This window comes from Oncorhynchus mykiss, chromosome 30, assembly GCF_013265735.2.
Source record: "Oncorhynchus mykiss isolate Arlee chromosome 30, USDA_OmykA_1.1, whole genome shotgun sequence".
In the NCBI taxonomy this organism is placed as follows: domain Eukaryota; kingdom Metazoa; phylum Chordata; class Actinopteri; order Salmoniformes; family Salmonidae; genus Oncorhynchus; species Oncorhynchus mykiss.
Genome location: NC_050570.1, coordinates 7,193,506 through 7,211,849, shown reverse-complemented (window position 1 = coordinate 7,211,849; position 18,344 = coordinate 7,193,506). Strand labels below are relative to the sequence as shown.

At 46.6% G+C, this 18,344-nt stretch overlaps 1 protein-coding gene across 1 annotated transcript in view; it reads right to left on the bottom strand.

The window, feature by feature from the left end:
• LOC110522714 (potassium/sodium hyperpolarization-activated cyclic nucleotide-gated channel 3-like) overlaps positions 1 to 16,156 on the bottom strand; it is a 55,762-nt gene extending 39,606 nt beyond the window's left edge. Inside the window, exon 1 of the mRNA XM_036968570.1 lies at positions 15,516 to 16,156. Coding sequence (XP_036824465.1) covers positions 15,516 to 16,156 — 641 coding nt within the window. The remainder of the gene's footprint in view (positions 1 to 15,515) is intronic.
• Between the last annotated feature and the right edge of the window lie 2,188 nt (positions 16,157 to 18,344).

Below are 18,344 nucleotides of genomic sequence, written 5' to 3'. Positions count from 1 at the left end.
TCTCTGTTTAGTGAGTCCTCCAGATTAGAGGCAGTAGGGATGATCTCTTGATTATACCTTTATTTAACTAGGCAAGTCAGTTAAGAACAAATTCTTATTTTCAATGATGGCCTGGGAACAGTGGGTTAACTGCCTTGTTCAGGGGCAGAATGACATGTTTTTACCTTGTCAGCTCGGGGATTCGATCTTGCAACTTTTCGGTTACTAGTCCAATGCTCTAACCACTAGGCTACCCTGCCACCTCTACACTCTAACCACTAGGATACCTGCCACCTCTACACTCTAACCACTAGGCTACCTGCCACCTCTACACTCTAACCACTAGGCTACCTGCCACCTCTACACTCTAACCACTAGGCTACCCTGCCACCTCTACACTCTAACCACTAGGCTACCTGCCACCTCTACACTCTAACCACTAGGCTACCCTGCCACCTCTACACTCTAACCACTAGGCTACCTGCCGCCTCTACACTCTAACCACTAGGCTACCTGCCTCCCCATATGTGCGTGAATCGGAAGATTTTCCTGTCCTGCTACGCATTCAAAATGTACTATGGCTACAGGTTCATCTGCCTCACCTAAAGCCCATTCTGGTGGGAATCTGCTATAGACCACCAAGTGCTAACAGTCAGTATCTGGATAATGTTAAATACTGTTGAAGTAATATGGCTACAGGTTCATCTGCCTCACCTAAAGCCCATTCTGGTGGGAAGCTGCTATAGACCACCAAGTGCTAACAGTCAGTATCTGGATATCATATGTGAAATGCTTGATAATGTATGTGATATCAACGGAGAGGTACAGTGCCTTGCGAAAGTATTCGGCCCCCTTGAACTTTGCGACCTTTTGCCACATTTCAGGCTTCAAACATTAAGATATAAAACTGTATTTTTTTGTGAAGAATCAACAACAAGTGGGACACAATCATGAAGTGGAAAGACATTTATTGGATATTTCAAACTTTTTTAACAAATCAAAAACTGAAAAAATGGGGCGTGCAAAATTATTCAGCCCCCTTAAGTTAATACTTTGTAGCGCCACCTTTTGCTGCGATTACAGCTGTAAGTCGCTTGGGGTATGTCTCTATCAGTTTTGCACATCGAGAGACTGACATTTTTTAATATTGTAATATTGTTGTATTTTACATGTTTTATTGTAGATATGGAGTGGTGTAATTATGTTAATATTATTATATTAAGATCCCTTAATGTGTTTGGACCCCCAGGAAGAGTAGCTGCTGCATTGGCAACAGGAACTAAAGGGGATCCATAATAAACCCCAGGAAAAGTAGCTGCTGCCTTGGCAACAGGAACTAATGGGGATCCGTAATAAACCCCAGGAAGAGTAGCTGCTGCCTTGGCAACAGGAACTAATGGGGATCCATAATAAACCCCAGGAAAAGTAGCTGCTGCTTTGGCAACAGGAACTAAAGGGGATCCATAATAAACCCCAGGAAGAGTAGCTGCTGACTTGGCAACAGGATCTAATGGAGATCCATAATAAACCCCAGGAAGAGTAGCTGCTGCCTTGGCAGGAACTAATGGGGATCTATAATAAACCCAAGGAAGAGTAGCTGCTGCCTTGGCAGGAACTAATGGGGATCTATAATAAACCCCAGGAAGAGTAGCTGCTGCCTTGACAGGAACTAATGGGGATCCATAATAAACCCCAGGAAGAGTAGCTGTTGCCTTGGCAGGAACTAATGGGGATCCATAATAAACCCCAGGAAGAGTAGCTGCTGCCTTGGCAACAGGAACTAATGGGATCCATAATAAACCCCAGGAAAAGTAGCTGCTATATTGGCAACAGGAACTAAAGGGGATCCATAATAAACCCCAGGAAAAGTAGCTGCTGCCTTGGCAACAGGAACTAAAGGGGATCCATAATAAACCCCAGGAAAAGTAGCTGCTGCTTTGGCAACAGGAACTAATAGGGATCCATAATAAACCCCAGGAAGAGTAGCTGCTGCCTTGGCAACAGGATCTAATGGAGATCCATAATAAACCCCAGGAAGAGTAGCTGCTGCCTTGGCAGGAACTAATGGGGATCTATAATAAACCCCAGGAAGAGTAGCTGTTGCCTTGGCAGGAACTAATGGGGATCCATAATAAACCCCAGGAAGAGTAGCTGTTGCCTTGGCAGGAACTAATGGGGATCCATAATAATACCCAGGAAGAGTAGCTGCTGCCTTGGCAACAGGAATTAAATGGGGATCCATAATAAACCCCAGGAAGAGTAGCTGCTGCCTTGGCAACAGGAACTAATGGGGATCCATAATAAACCCCAGGAAGAGTAGCGCTGCCTTGGCAACAGGAACTAAAGGGGATCCATAATAAATCCCAGGAAAAGTAGCTGCTGCCTTGGCAACAGGAACTAATAGGGATCCATAATAAACCCCAGGAAGAGTAGCTGCTGCCTTGGCAACAGGAACTAATGGGGATCCATAATAAACAACAGGAAAAGTAGCTGCTGCCTTGGCAACAGGAACTAAAGGGGATCCATAATAAACCCCAGGAAAAGTAGCTGCTGCCTTGGCAACAGGAACTAAAGGGGATCCATAATAAACCCCAGGAAAAGTAGCTGCTGCCTAGGCAGGAACTAATGGGGATCCATAATAAACCCCAGGAAGAGTAGCTGTTGCCTTGGCAGTAACTAATGGGGATCCATAATAAACCCCAGGAAGAGTAGCTGTTGCCTTGGCAGTAACTAATGGGGATCCATAATAAACCCCAGGAAGAGTAGCTGTTGCCTTGGCAGTAACTAATGGGGATCCATAATAAACCCCAGGAAGAGTAGCTGCTGACTTGGCAGGAACTAATGGGGATCCATAATAAACCCCAGGAAGAGTAGCTGCTGACTTGGCAACAGGAACTAATGGGTTCCATAGTAAACCCCAGGAAGAGTAGCTGCTGCCTTGGCAACAGGAACTAATGGGGATCCATAATAATACCCAGGAAGAGTAGCTGCTGCCTTGGCAACAGGAATTAAATGGGGATCCATAATAAACCCCAGGAAGAGTAGCTGCTGCCTTGGCAACAGGAACTAATGGGGATCCATAATAAACCCCAGGAAGAGTAGCGCTGCCTTGGCAACAGGAACTAAAGGGGATCCATAATAAATCCCAGGAAAAGTAGCTGCTGCCTTGGCAACAGGAACTAATAGGGATCCATAATAAACCCCAGGAAGAGTAGCTGCTGCCTTGGCAACAGGAACTAATGGGGATCCATAATAAACAACAGGAAAAGTAGCTGCTGCCTTGGCAACAGGAACTAAAGGGGATCCATAATAAACCCCAGGAAAAGTAGCTGCTGCCTTGGCAACAGGAACTAATGGGGATCCATAATAAACCCCAGGAAGAGTAGCGCTGCCTTAGCAACAGGAACTAAAGGGGATCCATAATAAACCCCAGGAAAAGTAGCTGCTGCCTAGGCAGGAACTAATGGGGATCCATAATAAACCCCAGGAAGAGTAGCTGTTGCCTTGGCAGTAACTAATGGGGATCCATAATAAACCCCAGGAAGAGTAGCTGTTGCCTTGGCAGTAACTAATGGGGATCCATAATAAACCCCAGGAAGAGTAGCTGTTGCCTTGGCAGGAACTAATGGGGATCCATAATAAACCCCAGGAAGAGTAGCTGTTGCCTTGGCAGTAACTAATGGGGATCCATAATAAACCCCAGGAAGAGTAGCTGTTGCCTTGGCAGTAACTAATGGGGATCCATAATAAACCCCAGGAAGAGTAGCTGCTGCCTTGGCAGGAACTAATGGGGATCCATAATAAACCCCAGGAAGAGTAGCTGTTGCCTTGGCAGTAACTAATGGGGATCCATAATAAACCCCAGGAAGAGTAGCTGTTGCCTTGGCAGTAACTAATGGGGATCCATAATAAACCCCAGGAAGAGTAGCTGTTGCCTTGGCAGTAACTAATGGGGATCCATAATAAACCCCAGGAAGAGTATCTGTTGCCTTGGCAGTAACTAATGGGGATCCATAATAAACCCCAGGAAGAGTAGCTGCTGCCTTGGCAGTAACTAATGGGGATCCATAATAAACCCCAGGAAGAGTAGCTGCTGACTTGGCAGTAACTAATGGGGATCCATAATAAACCCCAGGAAGAGTAGCTGTTGCCTTGGAAGGAACTAATGGGGATCCATAATAAACCCCAGGAAGAGTAGCTGTTGCCTTGGCAGTAACTAATGGGGATCCATAATAAACCCCAGGAAGAGTAGCTGTTGCCTTGGCAGTAACTAATGGGGATCCATAATAAACCCCAGGAAGAGTAGCTGTTGCCTTGGCAGTAACTAATGGGGATCCATAATAAACCCCAGGAAGAGTAGCTGCTGCCTTGGCAGTAACTAATGGGGATCCATAATAAACCCCAGGAAGAGTAGCTGCTGACTTGGCAGTAACTAATGGGGATCCATAATAAACCCCAGGAAGAGTAGCTGTTGCCTTGGCAGTAACTAATGGGGATCTATAATAAACCCCAGGAAGAGTAGCTGTTGCCTTGGCAGTAATTAATGGGGATCCATAATAAACCCCAGGAAGAGTAGCTGTTGCCTTGGCAGTAACTAATGGGGATCCATAATAAACCCCAGGAAGAGTAGCTGCTGCCTTGGCAGTAACTAATGGGGATCCATAATAAACCCCAGGAAGAGTAGCTGCTGACTTGGCAGTAACTAATGGGGATCTATAATAAACCCCAGGAAGAGTAGCTGTTGCCTTGGCAGGAACTAATGGGGATCTATAATAAACCCCAGGAAGAGTAGCTGTTGCCTTGGCAGTAACTAATGGGGATCTATAATAAACCCCAGGAAGAGTAGCTGCTGACTTGGCAGTAACTAATGGGGATCCATAATAAACCCCAGGAAGAGTAGCTGCTGTCTTGGCAGGAACTAATGGGGATCCATAATAATACCCAGGAAGAGTAGCTGCTGCCTTGGCAACAGGAATTAAATGGGGATCCATAATAAACCCCAGGAAGAGTAGCTGCTGACTTGGCAGGAACTAATGGGGATCTATAATAAACCCCAGGAAGAGTAGCTGTTGCCTTGGCAGTAACTAATGGGGATCTATAATAAACCCCAGGAAGAGTAGCTGCTGCCTTGGCAACAGGAATTAAATGGGGATCCATAATAAACCCCAGGAAGAGTAGCTGCTGACTTGGCAGGAACTAATGGGGATCTATAATAAACCCCAGGAAGAGTAGCTGTTGCCTTGGCAGTAACTAATGGGGATCCATAATAAACCCCAGGAAGAGTAGCTGCTGCCTTGGCAGTAACTAATGGGGATCCATAATAAACCCCAGGAAGAGTAGCTGCTGACTTGGCAGTAACTAATGGGGATCCATAATAAACCCCAGGAAGAGTAGCTGTTGCCTTGGCAGTAACTAATGGGGATCCATAATAAACCCCAGGAAGAGTAGCTGTTGCCTTGGCAGTAACTAATGGGGATCCATAATAAACCCCAGGAAGAGTAGCTGTTGCCTTGGCAGGAACTAATGGGTTCCATAGTTCCATAGTAAACCCCCTCTCTCTCTCTCTCTCTCGCCATCCCTCTCTCTCTCTCTCTCCATCCCTCTCTCTCTCTCCATCCCTCTCTCTCTATCCCACTCTCTCCATCCCTCTCTCCCTCTCTCCATCCCTCTCCATCTCTGTCTCTCCATCCCTCTCTCTCTCCATCCCCCTCTCTCTCTCCATCCCAATCTCTCTCCATCCCCCCTCTCTCTCATCCCACTCTCTCTCCATCCATCCCTCTCTCTCTCCATCCCACTCTCTCTCTCATCCCAATCTCTCTCCATCCCTCTCTCTCTCCATCCCATTCTCTCTCTCCATTCCATTCTCTCTCTCCATCCCTCTCTCTCTCCATCCTACTTTCTCTCTCATCCTACTCTCTCTCCATTCCTCTCTCTCTCTCTCCATTCCACACTCTCTCTCCATCCTACTCTCTCTCTCATTCTACTGAGAGAATGGGTTGGAGAGAGAAAGTAGGATGAGAGAGAGTGTGGGATGGAGAGAGAGAGAGGGATGGAGAGAGTGTGGATGGAGAGAGAATGGGTTAGAGAGAGAGAGTCCGGTACGACCTGTGTCTCCAGTGCGCCTCCCCAGTCAGGTCCGTCCTGTGCCTGCTCCACGCACTCGCCCTGATGTGCGTGTCACCAGTCCGGTGCCACCTGTACCGGCTCCACGCACAAGGCCTCCAGTGCGCATTCACAGTCCAGAGCTTCCGGTGACGGTCCACGGTGCGGAACCTCCTGCGACGGTCCATGGTGCGGAACCTCCTGCAGCGGTCCATGGTGCGGAACCTCCAGCGACGGTCAACGGTCCGGAGCATCTAGGCACGGTGTCCAGTCCCGCTCCAAGGTCTGAGCCTTCCTCTGTGCCGGTGGCCAGTCCAGGCACAGAGTCCAGTCCAGCTCCAAGGTCTGAGCCTTCCTTTGTGCCGGTGGCCAGTCCAGGCACAGAGTCCAGTCCCGCTCCAAGGCCGGAGCCTTCCTCTGCGCCGATGTCCAGTCTAGGCATGTCGTTCAGCCCGACGCCATGGTCGGATCCGGGGTCTGGAGGGTGGAAACGACCCACACCGGAGCTGCCAGCGACACTAGTCACCCCCCCCCCCCCAACCCTTCCATTTGGTTTCAGGTTTTGCGGCCGGAGTCCGCACCTTTGGGGGGTGGGGGGTACTGTCACGCCCTGACCATAGAGAGCCCTTGTTTCTCTATGGTGTAGTAGGTCAGGGCGTCATGAGGGGGTGTTCTAGTTTAACATTTCTATGTTGGTGTTTTGGTTTGGTTCCCAATTAGAGGCAGCTGGTAATCGTCGCCTCTAATTGGGGATCATATTTAAGTAGCTTTTTTCCCAGCTGTGTTTGTGGGTTATTGTTTTGTGTTTGTGCACCACGTATTCACGTTTCGTTGTTCGTTTATTGATTTATTGTTTTTGCTTAAAGTTTCACTTTGAAATAAATATGTGGAACTCAACATCCGCTGCGCCTTGGTCTGTCTCTCCACACGATCGTGACACTCTCCATCCTACTCTCTCTCCATCCCTCTCTCTCTCTCTCTCTCCATCCCAATCGCTCTCCATCCCACTCTCTCTCATCCCACTCTCTCTCTCCATCCTACTCTCTCTCTCATCCTACTCTCTCTCTGCTCATCTGCCTGTTGCTCTCTCTCTTTCTCTCCATCTCTCTCTCTGAATCTACCTCTCTGCCTCTCCCCCTCTCTCTCTGTTCATATCCCTCTCTCTCTCTCTTTCTCTGCCTCTCCCTTTCTGTCTTTCCGCCTCCTCCTTTCTGCCTCTATCCTTCTCTTCCCCTCTCTCTCTGTTCATATCCCTCTCTCTCTCTTTCTCTCCATCTCTCTCTCTGAATCTACCTCTCTGCCTCTCCCCCTCTCTCTCTGTTCATATCTCTCTCTCTCTCTCTCTGTTCATATCTCTCTCTCTCTCACCCTCTCTCTCCCCCTCTCTGCCCTCTCTGCCCTCTCTCTCCCCCTCTCTGCCCTCTCTCTCTCTCTCTCTCTCTCTCTCTGTTCATATCTCTCTCTCTCTCTCTCTGTTCATATCTCTCTCTCTCTCACCCTCTCTCTCACCCTCTCTCTCCCCCTCTCTGCCCTCTCTCTTTGTGCAGTGCTGTGACACACTGGTCCTAATTGCTCTTTCCCCTCTCTGGTGGATAAATCCCAGCGTTATCTCTCAGGAATCCATGTCATCTCCAGGAGCCTGCCCTCACCGGCCAGATGTTAGAGTTGTTAGCATTAATGAGGCAATCTGGGATTGGAAAAGCAACAGACTGGTCAGCCCGGCACCGCTACTTGTTTTGGTAAAAGCTGAGTGATTGGACTCACTCTCAAATTCATAGACAGTCAAAGCTATGGATGGATGGACTGACCCTATAGTTTTTCAACCATGTTTTGAAGCTATACAGTATTTACAAACAATGAAGTAAAACAAGTTTATAATATGGGTTATGATGCAGTACGACCGTTAAACTAAAGCTCATGAGGCATTTCTAAGTTATATTCTTCAACAGTCAATGGCAATTTATAATTAATTTGAAAGTCAAAAAAATGTAGATCCGAATCCCGGATTGCCCCTTTAACCTCTCTGCTCTGGCTCTGTCGCACACGTCACTCTGCTGTCGCTGACTGCTGTCTGTCTGCCACTTTTACAGGACAGGGACGAACAGCTGGTCGGCCGGCCCAAAACACAGACAGTACTTTACTGCCATTAGCCCTGTTGGACACTCCACATCCACCTGCTGCCCAGCTAGAACCACTAGCCCTGTTGGACACTCCACATCCACCTGCTGCCCAGCTAGAACCACTAGCCCTGTTGGACACTCCACATCCACCTGCTGCCCAGCTAGAACCACTAGCCCTGTTGGACACCTTGTGGTCCACACAGGAATCAAACCTAAAACCTTGTGGTCCACACAGGAATCAATCCTAAAACCTTGTGGTCCGCACAGGAATCAAACCTAAAACCTTGTGTTCCGCACAGGAATCAAACCTAAAACCTTGTGGTCCACACAGGAATCAAACCTACAACTTATTTATCTGATGCTTTCAGCAAATAGGGCAAACAGGTGGAATGGCAGTATTATAAGTACATCTCTCTCTCTCTCTCCTTGTCCCGGGGGGGGGTTGATGTTTATGTGGGTAAGGTGGAGAGAGGTCAGAAAGTACAGGAGAGGCCGAGAGAAGAGTTCCAGGGCAAAGTGGGGGGGAAAAGTGATTTAAAATAGATGAAAAGAAGCTTAGATCAATCAGAACAGAAAGGGATCATAACTGTGCTGGATACTTATCTGTGATGTTCTCTCTCTGCAGAGCAGACAGAGGCAGAGACAGAGACAGAGACAGAGAGAGAGAGACAGAGGCAGAGACAGAGGCAGAGGCAGAGACAGAGACAGAGGCAGAGGCAGAGGCAGAGACAGAGACAGAGGCAGAGGCAGAGGCAGAGACAGAGGCAGAGACAGAGGCAGAGACAAAGACAGAGAGAGTGAGATATCGAGACAGGGAGAGAGACAGAGGCAGAGGCAGAGACAGAGAGGGGTCTAAGCTCCACAGCCCAAATGAACATTCATTCAGTCTGGTTGCCTAGTAGCAGGACCCCACCTATAGAAAGGAAGCTCAAAAGGCTGATCGGCAACAAACTCAGTAACGCTAACATTTCGATGGCTCTCTATCATGGCTCAGATATGTTCTTTGCACATGATCCTTTTCAGCACAGATCCAGCAACAACGGTGGATGTGTGACCAGGCCAGCTCAGTACAGCCTGGTTTGGCTCAACTCAGTTAAGTAGTGTGAAAAGCCCTTTAACGTACCTTGCAGGGCGACATGTACAACATTTACCATAAACCTAATTGTAATCTGGCAGCGTGATTTCATTTGAAACTTTTCTTCAACAATGTGCATTATAAACACATTGTTGTTGCACTAGGAAAATCAACGGTGCCCCTCTATGCCAATACCAATCTATAGAACGAGATATGTTGATCTGCTGATCTGGTTCTGCTGTCCATCTGTGTGGATTGACCCAGCCAGATGTTCTGGTTCTGCTGTCCATCTGTGTGGATTGACCCAGTCAGATGTTCTGGTTCTGCTGTCCATCTGTGTGGATTGACCCAGCCAGATGGTCTGGTTCTAATGTCCATCTGTGTGGATTGACCCAGCCAGATGGTCTGGTTCTGCTGTCTATCTGTGTGGATTGACCCAGCCAGATGGTCTGGTTCTACAGTTCATCTGTGTGGATTGACCCAGGCAGATGGTCTGGTTCTGCTGTCTATCTGTGTGGATTGACCCAGCCAGAAGTGTGTGGAAGGTTCATGCCATAAATCAATCAGTTAGCCTAGATATGCACAAATGAAACTGAGACTGAGACCTAAATCTTTGCCTTGGAACACAGTGGAAATTATTGAGATTTTTTTCTCCCTCAAATTGAAAAGGATAATCATATAAGAAACAAAGTAGGTCCACAATTCCAGTATTTCAAATAGTTTTTAGATGATTGTCACTCACAGTTATTTACAAAAGCAACTTCCGCACTAGCTACATCATCATGATGTCACTAACTACCCTTCCATCCTGAGACAGCAGTGGTGAGGTTTTACTCTAACCCCCTAACTACCCTAACTACCCTCCCATCCTGAGACAGCAGTGGTGAGGTTTTACTCTAACCCCCTAACTACCCTAACTACCCTCCCATCCTGAGACAGCAGTGGTAAGGTTTTACTCTAACCCCCTAACTACCCTCCCATCCTGAGACAGCAGTGGTGAGGTTTTACTTTAACCCCCTAACTACCCTAACTACCCTCCCATCCTGAGACAGCAGTGGTGAGGTTTTACTCTAACCCCCTAACTACCCTAACTACCCTCCCATCCTGAGACAGCAGTGGTGAGGTTTTACTCTAACCCCCTAACTACCCTAACTACCCTCCCATCCTGAGACAGCAGTGGTAAGGTTTTACTCTAACCCCCTAACTACCCTCCCATCCTGAGACAGCAGTGGTAAGGTTTTACTCTAACCCCCTAACTACCCTAACTACCCTCCCATCCTGAGACAGCAGTGGTGAGGTTTTACTTTAACCCCCTAACTACCCTAACTACCCTCCCATCCTGAGACAGCAGTGGTGAGGTTTTACTTTAACCATATTTTAAAAAATAAACGAAAGTAAAACTTTTTTTTTTTTTTAAAGTAACACAATAAAATAACAACGAGGCTGTATACAGGGGAGGGGGTATCGGTACCGAGTCAATGTGCGGGGGTACAGGTTAGCTGAGGTAATTTGTACATGTAGGTAGGGGTGAAGTGACTATGCATAGATAATAAACAGCGAGTAGCAGCAGTGTAAAAAAAAAATTATGGAGGGGGGGTGTCAATTTAAATAATCTGGTTGCCATTTGGTTAATTGTTCAGCAGTCTTATGGCTTGGGGGTAGAAGCTGTTAAGGAGCCTTTTGGTGCTAGACTTGACGCTCCGGTACCGTAGAGAAAACAGTCTAGTCTTGGGTGACTGGAGTCTTTGACAATTTTTGGGGCTTTCCTCTGAAACCGCCTTGTATAGGGGTCCTGGATGGCAGGAAGCTTGGTCCCAGTGATGTACTGGGCCATACGCACTACCCTCTGTAGCGCCTGACGGTCAGATGCCGAGCAGTTGCCATACCAGGCTGTGATGCAACCGGTCAGGATGCTTTCAATGGTGCAGCTGTAGAACTCTTTGAGGATCGGGGGAGCCAAATCTTTTCAGTCTCCTGAGTGGGAAAAGGTGTATTCGTGCCCTTTTCATGACTGTCTTGGTGTGTTTGGACCATGATAGTTTGTTGGTGATGCAGACACTAAGGAACTTGAAACTCGTGACCGCGGCTCCACTACAACCCTGTCAATGTTAATGGGGGCCTGTTCGGCCCGCCTTTTCCTGTAGTCCACGATCATCTCCTTTGTTGTGTTAACATTGAGGGAGAGGTTGTTGTCCAGGCACCACACGGCCAGGTCTCTGACCTCCTCGCTGTCTCATCGTTGTCAGTGATCAGTCCTACCACTGTTGTGTCGTCAGCAAACCTAATGATGGTTGTTGGAGTCCTGTTTGTCCACGCAGTGTGGGTGAGGAGGGAGTACAGGAGGGGACTAAGAAAGCACCCCTGGGGGGCCCCAGTATTGAGGATCAGCGTAGCAGACGTGCTGTTGCCTACCCTTACCACCTGGGGGCGGCCCGTCAGGAAGTCCGGGATCCAGTTGCAGAGGGAGGTGTTATGTCCCAGGGATCCTTAGCTTAGTGATGAGCTTTGTTGGCACTATGGTGTTGAACTCTCAACTGTAGTCAATGAACAGCATTCTCACATAGGTGTTCCTCTTGCCCAGGTGGGAAAGGGCAGTGTGGAGTGCGATTGAGATTGCATCATCTGTGAATCTGTTGGGGCGGTATGTGAATTGGAGTGGGTCTATGGTATCTGGGAGGATGCTGTTGATGTGAGTCATGACCAGCCTTTCAAAGTACTTCATGGCTACCGACGTGAGTGCTATGGAGCGGTAATCTTTAGGCAGGTTACCTTCGGTTACCTTCGCTTCCTTGGGCACTGGGACTATGGTGGACTACTTAAAACATGTAGCTATTACAGTTTTCAAGCCCTGCCACATCCGACCAGAGTCAGAGCCGGTGTAGTAAGATTCAATCTTAATCCTGTAATGACGATTTGCTCGTTTGATGGTTCGTCTGAGGGCATAGCGGGATTTCTTATAAGCGTCCGGATTAGTGTCCCGCTCCTTGAAAGCGGCAGCTCTAGCCTTTAGCTCGATGCGGATGTTGCCTGTAATCCATGTCTTCTGGTTGCGATATGTACATATGGTCACTGTGGGGATGACGTCGTCGATACATTTATGGATGAAGCCGATGACTGAGGTGATATACTCCTCCGCGAAATGAGGTAAAATGGATTTAAGTTTGCCTGCAATAAAGTCCCCGGCCACTAGGAGTGCTGCTTCTGAATGAGCATGTTCTTGTTTGCTTATGGCCTTATACAGCTGGTTGAGTGCAGTCTTAGAGTCAGCATTGGTTTGTGGTGGTACATTTTATTTAACTAGGCAACAACTCTACCTCATGCGAGCAATATCTCAAGACTTCTTTAATAGGTACCGGAGTGCCAAGTCTAGGTCCAAGAGGCTTCTAAACAGCTTCTACCCACAAGCCATAAGAGTCCTGAACATCTGATCAAATCGCTACTATTTGCATTGCCGCCCCTACTACTCTCTGTTATTATCTATGCACAGTCACTTTAATAACTCTACCTACATGTACATATTACCTCAATTACCTCGACTCACCGGTTCCCACGCACATTAACTCTGTACTGGTACCCCCTGTATATAGCCTCCACATTGACTCTGTACTGGTACCCCCTGTATATAGCCTCCACATTGACTCTGTACTGGTACCCCCTGTATATAGCCTCCACATTGACTCTGTACCGGTACCCCCTGTATATAGCCTCCACATTGACTCTGTACTGGTACCCCCTGTATATAGCCTCCACATTGACTCTGTACTGGTACCCCCTGTATATAGCCTCCACATTGACTCTGTACCGGTACCCCCTGTATATAGCCTCCACATTGACTCTGTACCGTAATACCCTGTATATAGCCTCCACATTGACTCTGTACCGGTACCCCCTGTATATAGCCTCCACATTGACTCTGTACCGGTACCCCCTGTATATAGCCTCCACATTGACTCTGTACCGGTACCCCCTGTATATAGCCTCACTATTGTTATTTTACTGCTGCTCTTTAATTATTTGTTACTTTTATTTATTTTCTATTTTTAGGTATTTTTCTAAAAACTGCATTGTTGGTGAAGGGCTTGTAAGTAAGCATTTCTATGTAAGTTGTTGTACACCTGTACACCTACACCTGTTGTATTCGGCCTATTTGACAAATAAAATGTGGTTTGATTAGACATGGCACAGCAGCTGTTATCCTGAGACAGCAGTGGTAAGGTTTTACTTTAACCTCAAAACAACACATATCATTATGTCACAGCTTAAACTCACTTCAGAGCTGCGCGGACAGCTGGCATGATGACTGTGTAGTTAGCGTCCTGTCCTGATTTCCCACTCTCACATCATTTCAATCACTCTACAGTTGAGTTGTGAGTGGTGAGTGCCACCCTCCCCCTCCTACCTTCCCCTGTCCTCCCCCCTCCCTCCAAACACCCTCACATTAGACTAATTGTGAGGTCATAATCCCACCTGATGTGTGCTTCTAATATTTTGAACGGTCATGTTAACCTATTTTGATTACCCCATTTTCAAAAAGCCCCGACCTAACTCTATCGGCCCGGCCTGCTGCACTCTCTCTCTGTGTAATCCGATGGCCTCACTAAATGATAAAAAAAAAAAGTATAATTCAGAAGAGTGGAAAAACCCCACTGTATCTCACATCAGGACAGAAAGATAGGATACTACAGGCCAGTGTAAATGTCCTGATGTTAGAGCAGAGAGAGAGAGGGAACTCAAGGTTAAAGTGATACAAGAAAAAAACCTGTTATGTGTGTGATGATGAAAAGATAGAATTCTGGAACAAACGGACTTGTTTCAGTGTTCCTTAAAGAACACACCTTCAGTTTGGACATTCACTCCTCATTATATCGTCTCCCGTTTTGGTGGCTTCAATTTGATTTTCCTTTGTAACTATAACATTGATAAGATTCCTACAAAAGCATCTGCTTTTCATAGACAAGTGTTCATAGCGTGGTAATTAATATAGAAACATATTTTTTTCACACACACACACACACACACACACACACACACACAGGACTAGACATTTTGTGGCCAAATGACATATCATTATTGAGCCAGAAAAAAACCTGAGCATAAAAGATCAGTGCTAGCAGTATTAGTGGGATATGAATATGCATGCCATCAGTATTAGTGGGATATGAATATGCATGCCAGCAGTATTAGTGGGATATGAACATGCATGCCATCAGTATTAGTGGGATATGAATATGCATGCCGGCAGTATTAGTGGGATATGAATATGCATGCCGGCAGTATTAGTGGGATATGAATATGCATGCCAGCAGTATTAGTGGGATATGAATATGCATGCCAGCAGTATTAGTGGGATATGAACATGCATGCCAGCAGTATTAGTGGGATATGAATATGCATGCCAGCAGTATTAGTGGGATATGAATATGCATGCCGGCAGTATTAGTGGGATATGAACATGCATGCCATCAGTATTAGTGGGATATGAATATGCATGCCGGCAGTATTAGTGGGATATGAATATGCATGCCGGCAGTATTAGTGGGATATGAATATGCATGCCAGCAGTATTAGTGGGATATGAATATGCATGCCAGCAGTATTAGTGGGATATGAACATGCATGCCAGCAGTATTAGTGGGATATGAATATGCATGCCAGCAGTATTAGTGGGATATGAATATGCATGTCGGCAGTATTAGTGGGGTATGAATATGCATGCCGGCAGTATTAGTGGGATATGAATATGCATGCCAGCAGTATTAGTGGGGTATGAATATGCATGCCAGCAGTATTAGTGGGATATGAATATGCATGCCAGCGGTATTAGTGGGGTATGAATATGACTGGAACTGCAAAATGAATATGCATGTCAGCAGTCAAATCTAAATACTGTATTTAAATTTGACTGGTATGTATCTTTGACCTTTACTTTGGACCAATTGCTAACCCAGTCAAGACCCAATAGGTCAGAGGGTAGGGTACAATTAAACCCCTAAGAGGTTTTCTAATATGATCTAAGATATCCAAACAGTAGATTTGTACTTTGATAACACCACAAACATGTATTTTCTTAGCCAAACTGAGTTTACACTTAGTCAGATAGTATATTTTTTAAATCATAATAGTGTATTGGATAGGATATGTAAACTCCGAGAGGCCTAATCTAACCAGACACAATCAATTAACCAATAGATCAATCAAATTGATCAACAATGATTAATACAGATTTTCTGAACAATTACCTAAAATCACTGTACGGATGAATGATCCAGAATCCTGCAGACTTCACACGTTCCCTCTCGTGCTCCACGGCCCTCTCGCTCCCCAACATTCTCAGAGAGAACTTGTTGACTCCTGGTTGTAGCATCGCTCCGAACTGCCGGTGCATGAAACCCGCCCGATACAACTGCTCTACTTCGTCTGGCATGATCGGTTCGGTTCCTTCTAACTTGATTAAAGTGGACTGATCGAAGACGGACGAGCGGCGGTGTGCGCTAGCACTGCGACCAACGGAATCCTGCGCTCCCTGTTCGGCCCCAGAACCAGTCTCTCCTCCGGGGTAACTCTCCTCGTTAGCGCCGGCGTCTACCTCGGGGATCAGCCTCCGCTGCTCCGCTGGATCTGACCCAATAGTGTGCCGACCAGTGATGGAAGAGCGGTTACCTCTAAAAAGGCGACAGTCCCCGTTTAAGTTGGTCTTAACGGCAACGTCCGTTTCCAAGTCTCCGGCGGTTCCGCTCTTGGGGTCCCTGTCTCTGTTTCTCTTAGAGCTGCTGGCGGGGGAAGGAGATCCAGGAAGGAGAAGAGGCTTCAGCCTGATACCGGCACTTTTCTTGTTTGTGTCCTTGTCGCCACCACCGTATTCTCCTCCGTCGTCAATCATCACAGAGACAGAGCCTCTTTGGCCAATGTTTTGCGGCAAGCTGTACAGCCTTTTGCGCATGGAAGAATGAAACCTATCCATTATGGGTAGGCCTATTGAAGAAAGGATGATACAGACGCTCACTAGCCTGGGCTAAAAAAATAAAACGCGTTTGAAAATGAAACAAGAATATATGAGCTGTGATGATAACAAATCATATATTTCATAAACTCAAACGGCTCAGGATACCAAAAGCAGTGACGGCGTTCTGCAGCAGGACAGGAACAGGTCGAATCTTACTTGACACTTGGAACGTGCTGCTTCCTGCTCTCCCGGTTGCAACAGTTTGTACCGCTTCGGCGCGACGGTCATATTAGGGTGCATGACCAGTAAATCGATGAATGACGTCCAGGTATCCAGGTGTTGCTAAATCAGAGTGTTGCCTAGATGATGACAACAGATCGGAGTGCTGATGCTGCCTGCATGCTGACTGCTCTGAGCGTCGGACGTGCCAGCCGGAGACAGTCAGGATGGATGCTGGCTGGTGGCTAAACTGAGGTCCTCAATGACATAGCATGATCACTCTTCTGATTCTCCTCCTCCCCAAATATTTATATCCCTGGCTAGCTTAGCTGTCAATAGGAAAAGAATGACACGCTTCCTTCCACGCAGTCAGTCAGTCCTCACCAGTTTGCATTCAAAGACCGCTGGCTGGTGTGTGTGCTGACATCACGGTTCCATCCCTGTAGTGCTCTCTAATAACGTGGATATTAATGGGGCTAATTTACCGGGTTGCCATAGGAGCGCTGCACGAGGATAGACAGGACAGCACATGCACTCAGCATCCCAGTCCAGGCAGGATTATGGAGGATATAATTTATAAACTCCCTGCGGTTGCTGATGACAGATTTTCTGTTATTGTAAATGATAAACGATAGGCTACCCACACGCTAAACAGCCCATTGTCTTTAGGACTGTAATTGATCAGTTAAAGCAATATTGACCATAATTATTGAAGCAAGCGCTACTTTCCACACTGCACTTTCATTGGTTTGAGATCCTGGGAAAAGTTATATGGTTGTATGCAGGTGACAACTATACAATGGTCAGAAGGTGTGGGGTCAATTCAATTCAATTCAGTCTACATACACAGGAAAATAGAAACATTTTGGAATTGGAATTTTCAGTTTACTTCCTGAATTCACTGGACTGAAATGGAATTGACCCCACCCCTGCAGATCATACAGAACTATAATGTCTGGCTCAGCAAATGGCACCATCAAAAGTAGTGCATTATATAGGGAATAGGGTGCCATTTGGGACTGGCACCTGAGAACACTGAAGAGTCTGTGGTGGTGTTATCCCTGATGATCTCATTCCAGACAAAGTATGCATCGCAAATGGTACCCTATTACCTAGGTACAGAGCATTCGGAAAGTATTCAGACCCCTTGACTTTTTCCACATTTTCTTATGTTACAGCTTTATTCTAAAATGTATTTAATATTGTCCCCCCCCCCCCCCCCCCCTTCATCAATCTACACACAATACCCCATAATGACAAAGCAAAAACAGGTTTGTAGAATTTCTTTGCAAATTTAAAAAAAATACAAAAATAATGAAATATCACATTTATGTAAGTATTCAGACCCTTAACTCAGTACTTTGTTGAAGCATCTTGACAGTGATTACAGCCTCGAGTCTTCTTGGGTATGAAGCTACAAGCTTGGCACACCTGTAACTTTACCTACATGTACATATTACCTCAATTGCCTCGACTAACCGGTGCCCCCGCACATAGACTCCGTACCGGTACCCCCTGTTAATAGTCTCGCTACTGTTATTTTACTACAGCTCTTTAATGAACTATTCTGGTATATTTATTTTTTACTTATCTATTTTCTACATATTTCTCTTAAAACGGCATTGTTGGTTAAGGGCTTGTATTCGGCATGTGACAAATAACATTTGACTTGGGGAGATTCTGCCATTCTTCTCTGCAGATCCTCTCAAGTTCTATCAGGTTGGATGGGGAATGTCGCTACACAGCTATTTTCAGGTCTCTCCAGAGATGTTCGATCGGGTTCAAGTCCCGGCTCTGGCTGGGCCACTCAAGGACATTCAGAGACTTGTCCCGAAGCCACTCCTGCGTTGTCTAGGCTGTTAGCTTAGGTTTGTTGTCCTGTTGGAAGGTGAACCATCGCCCCAGT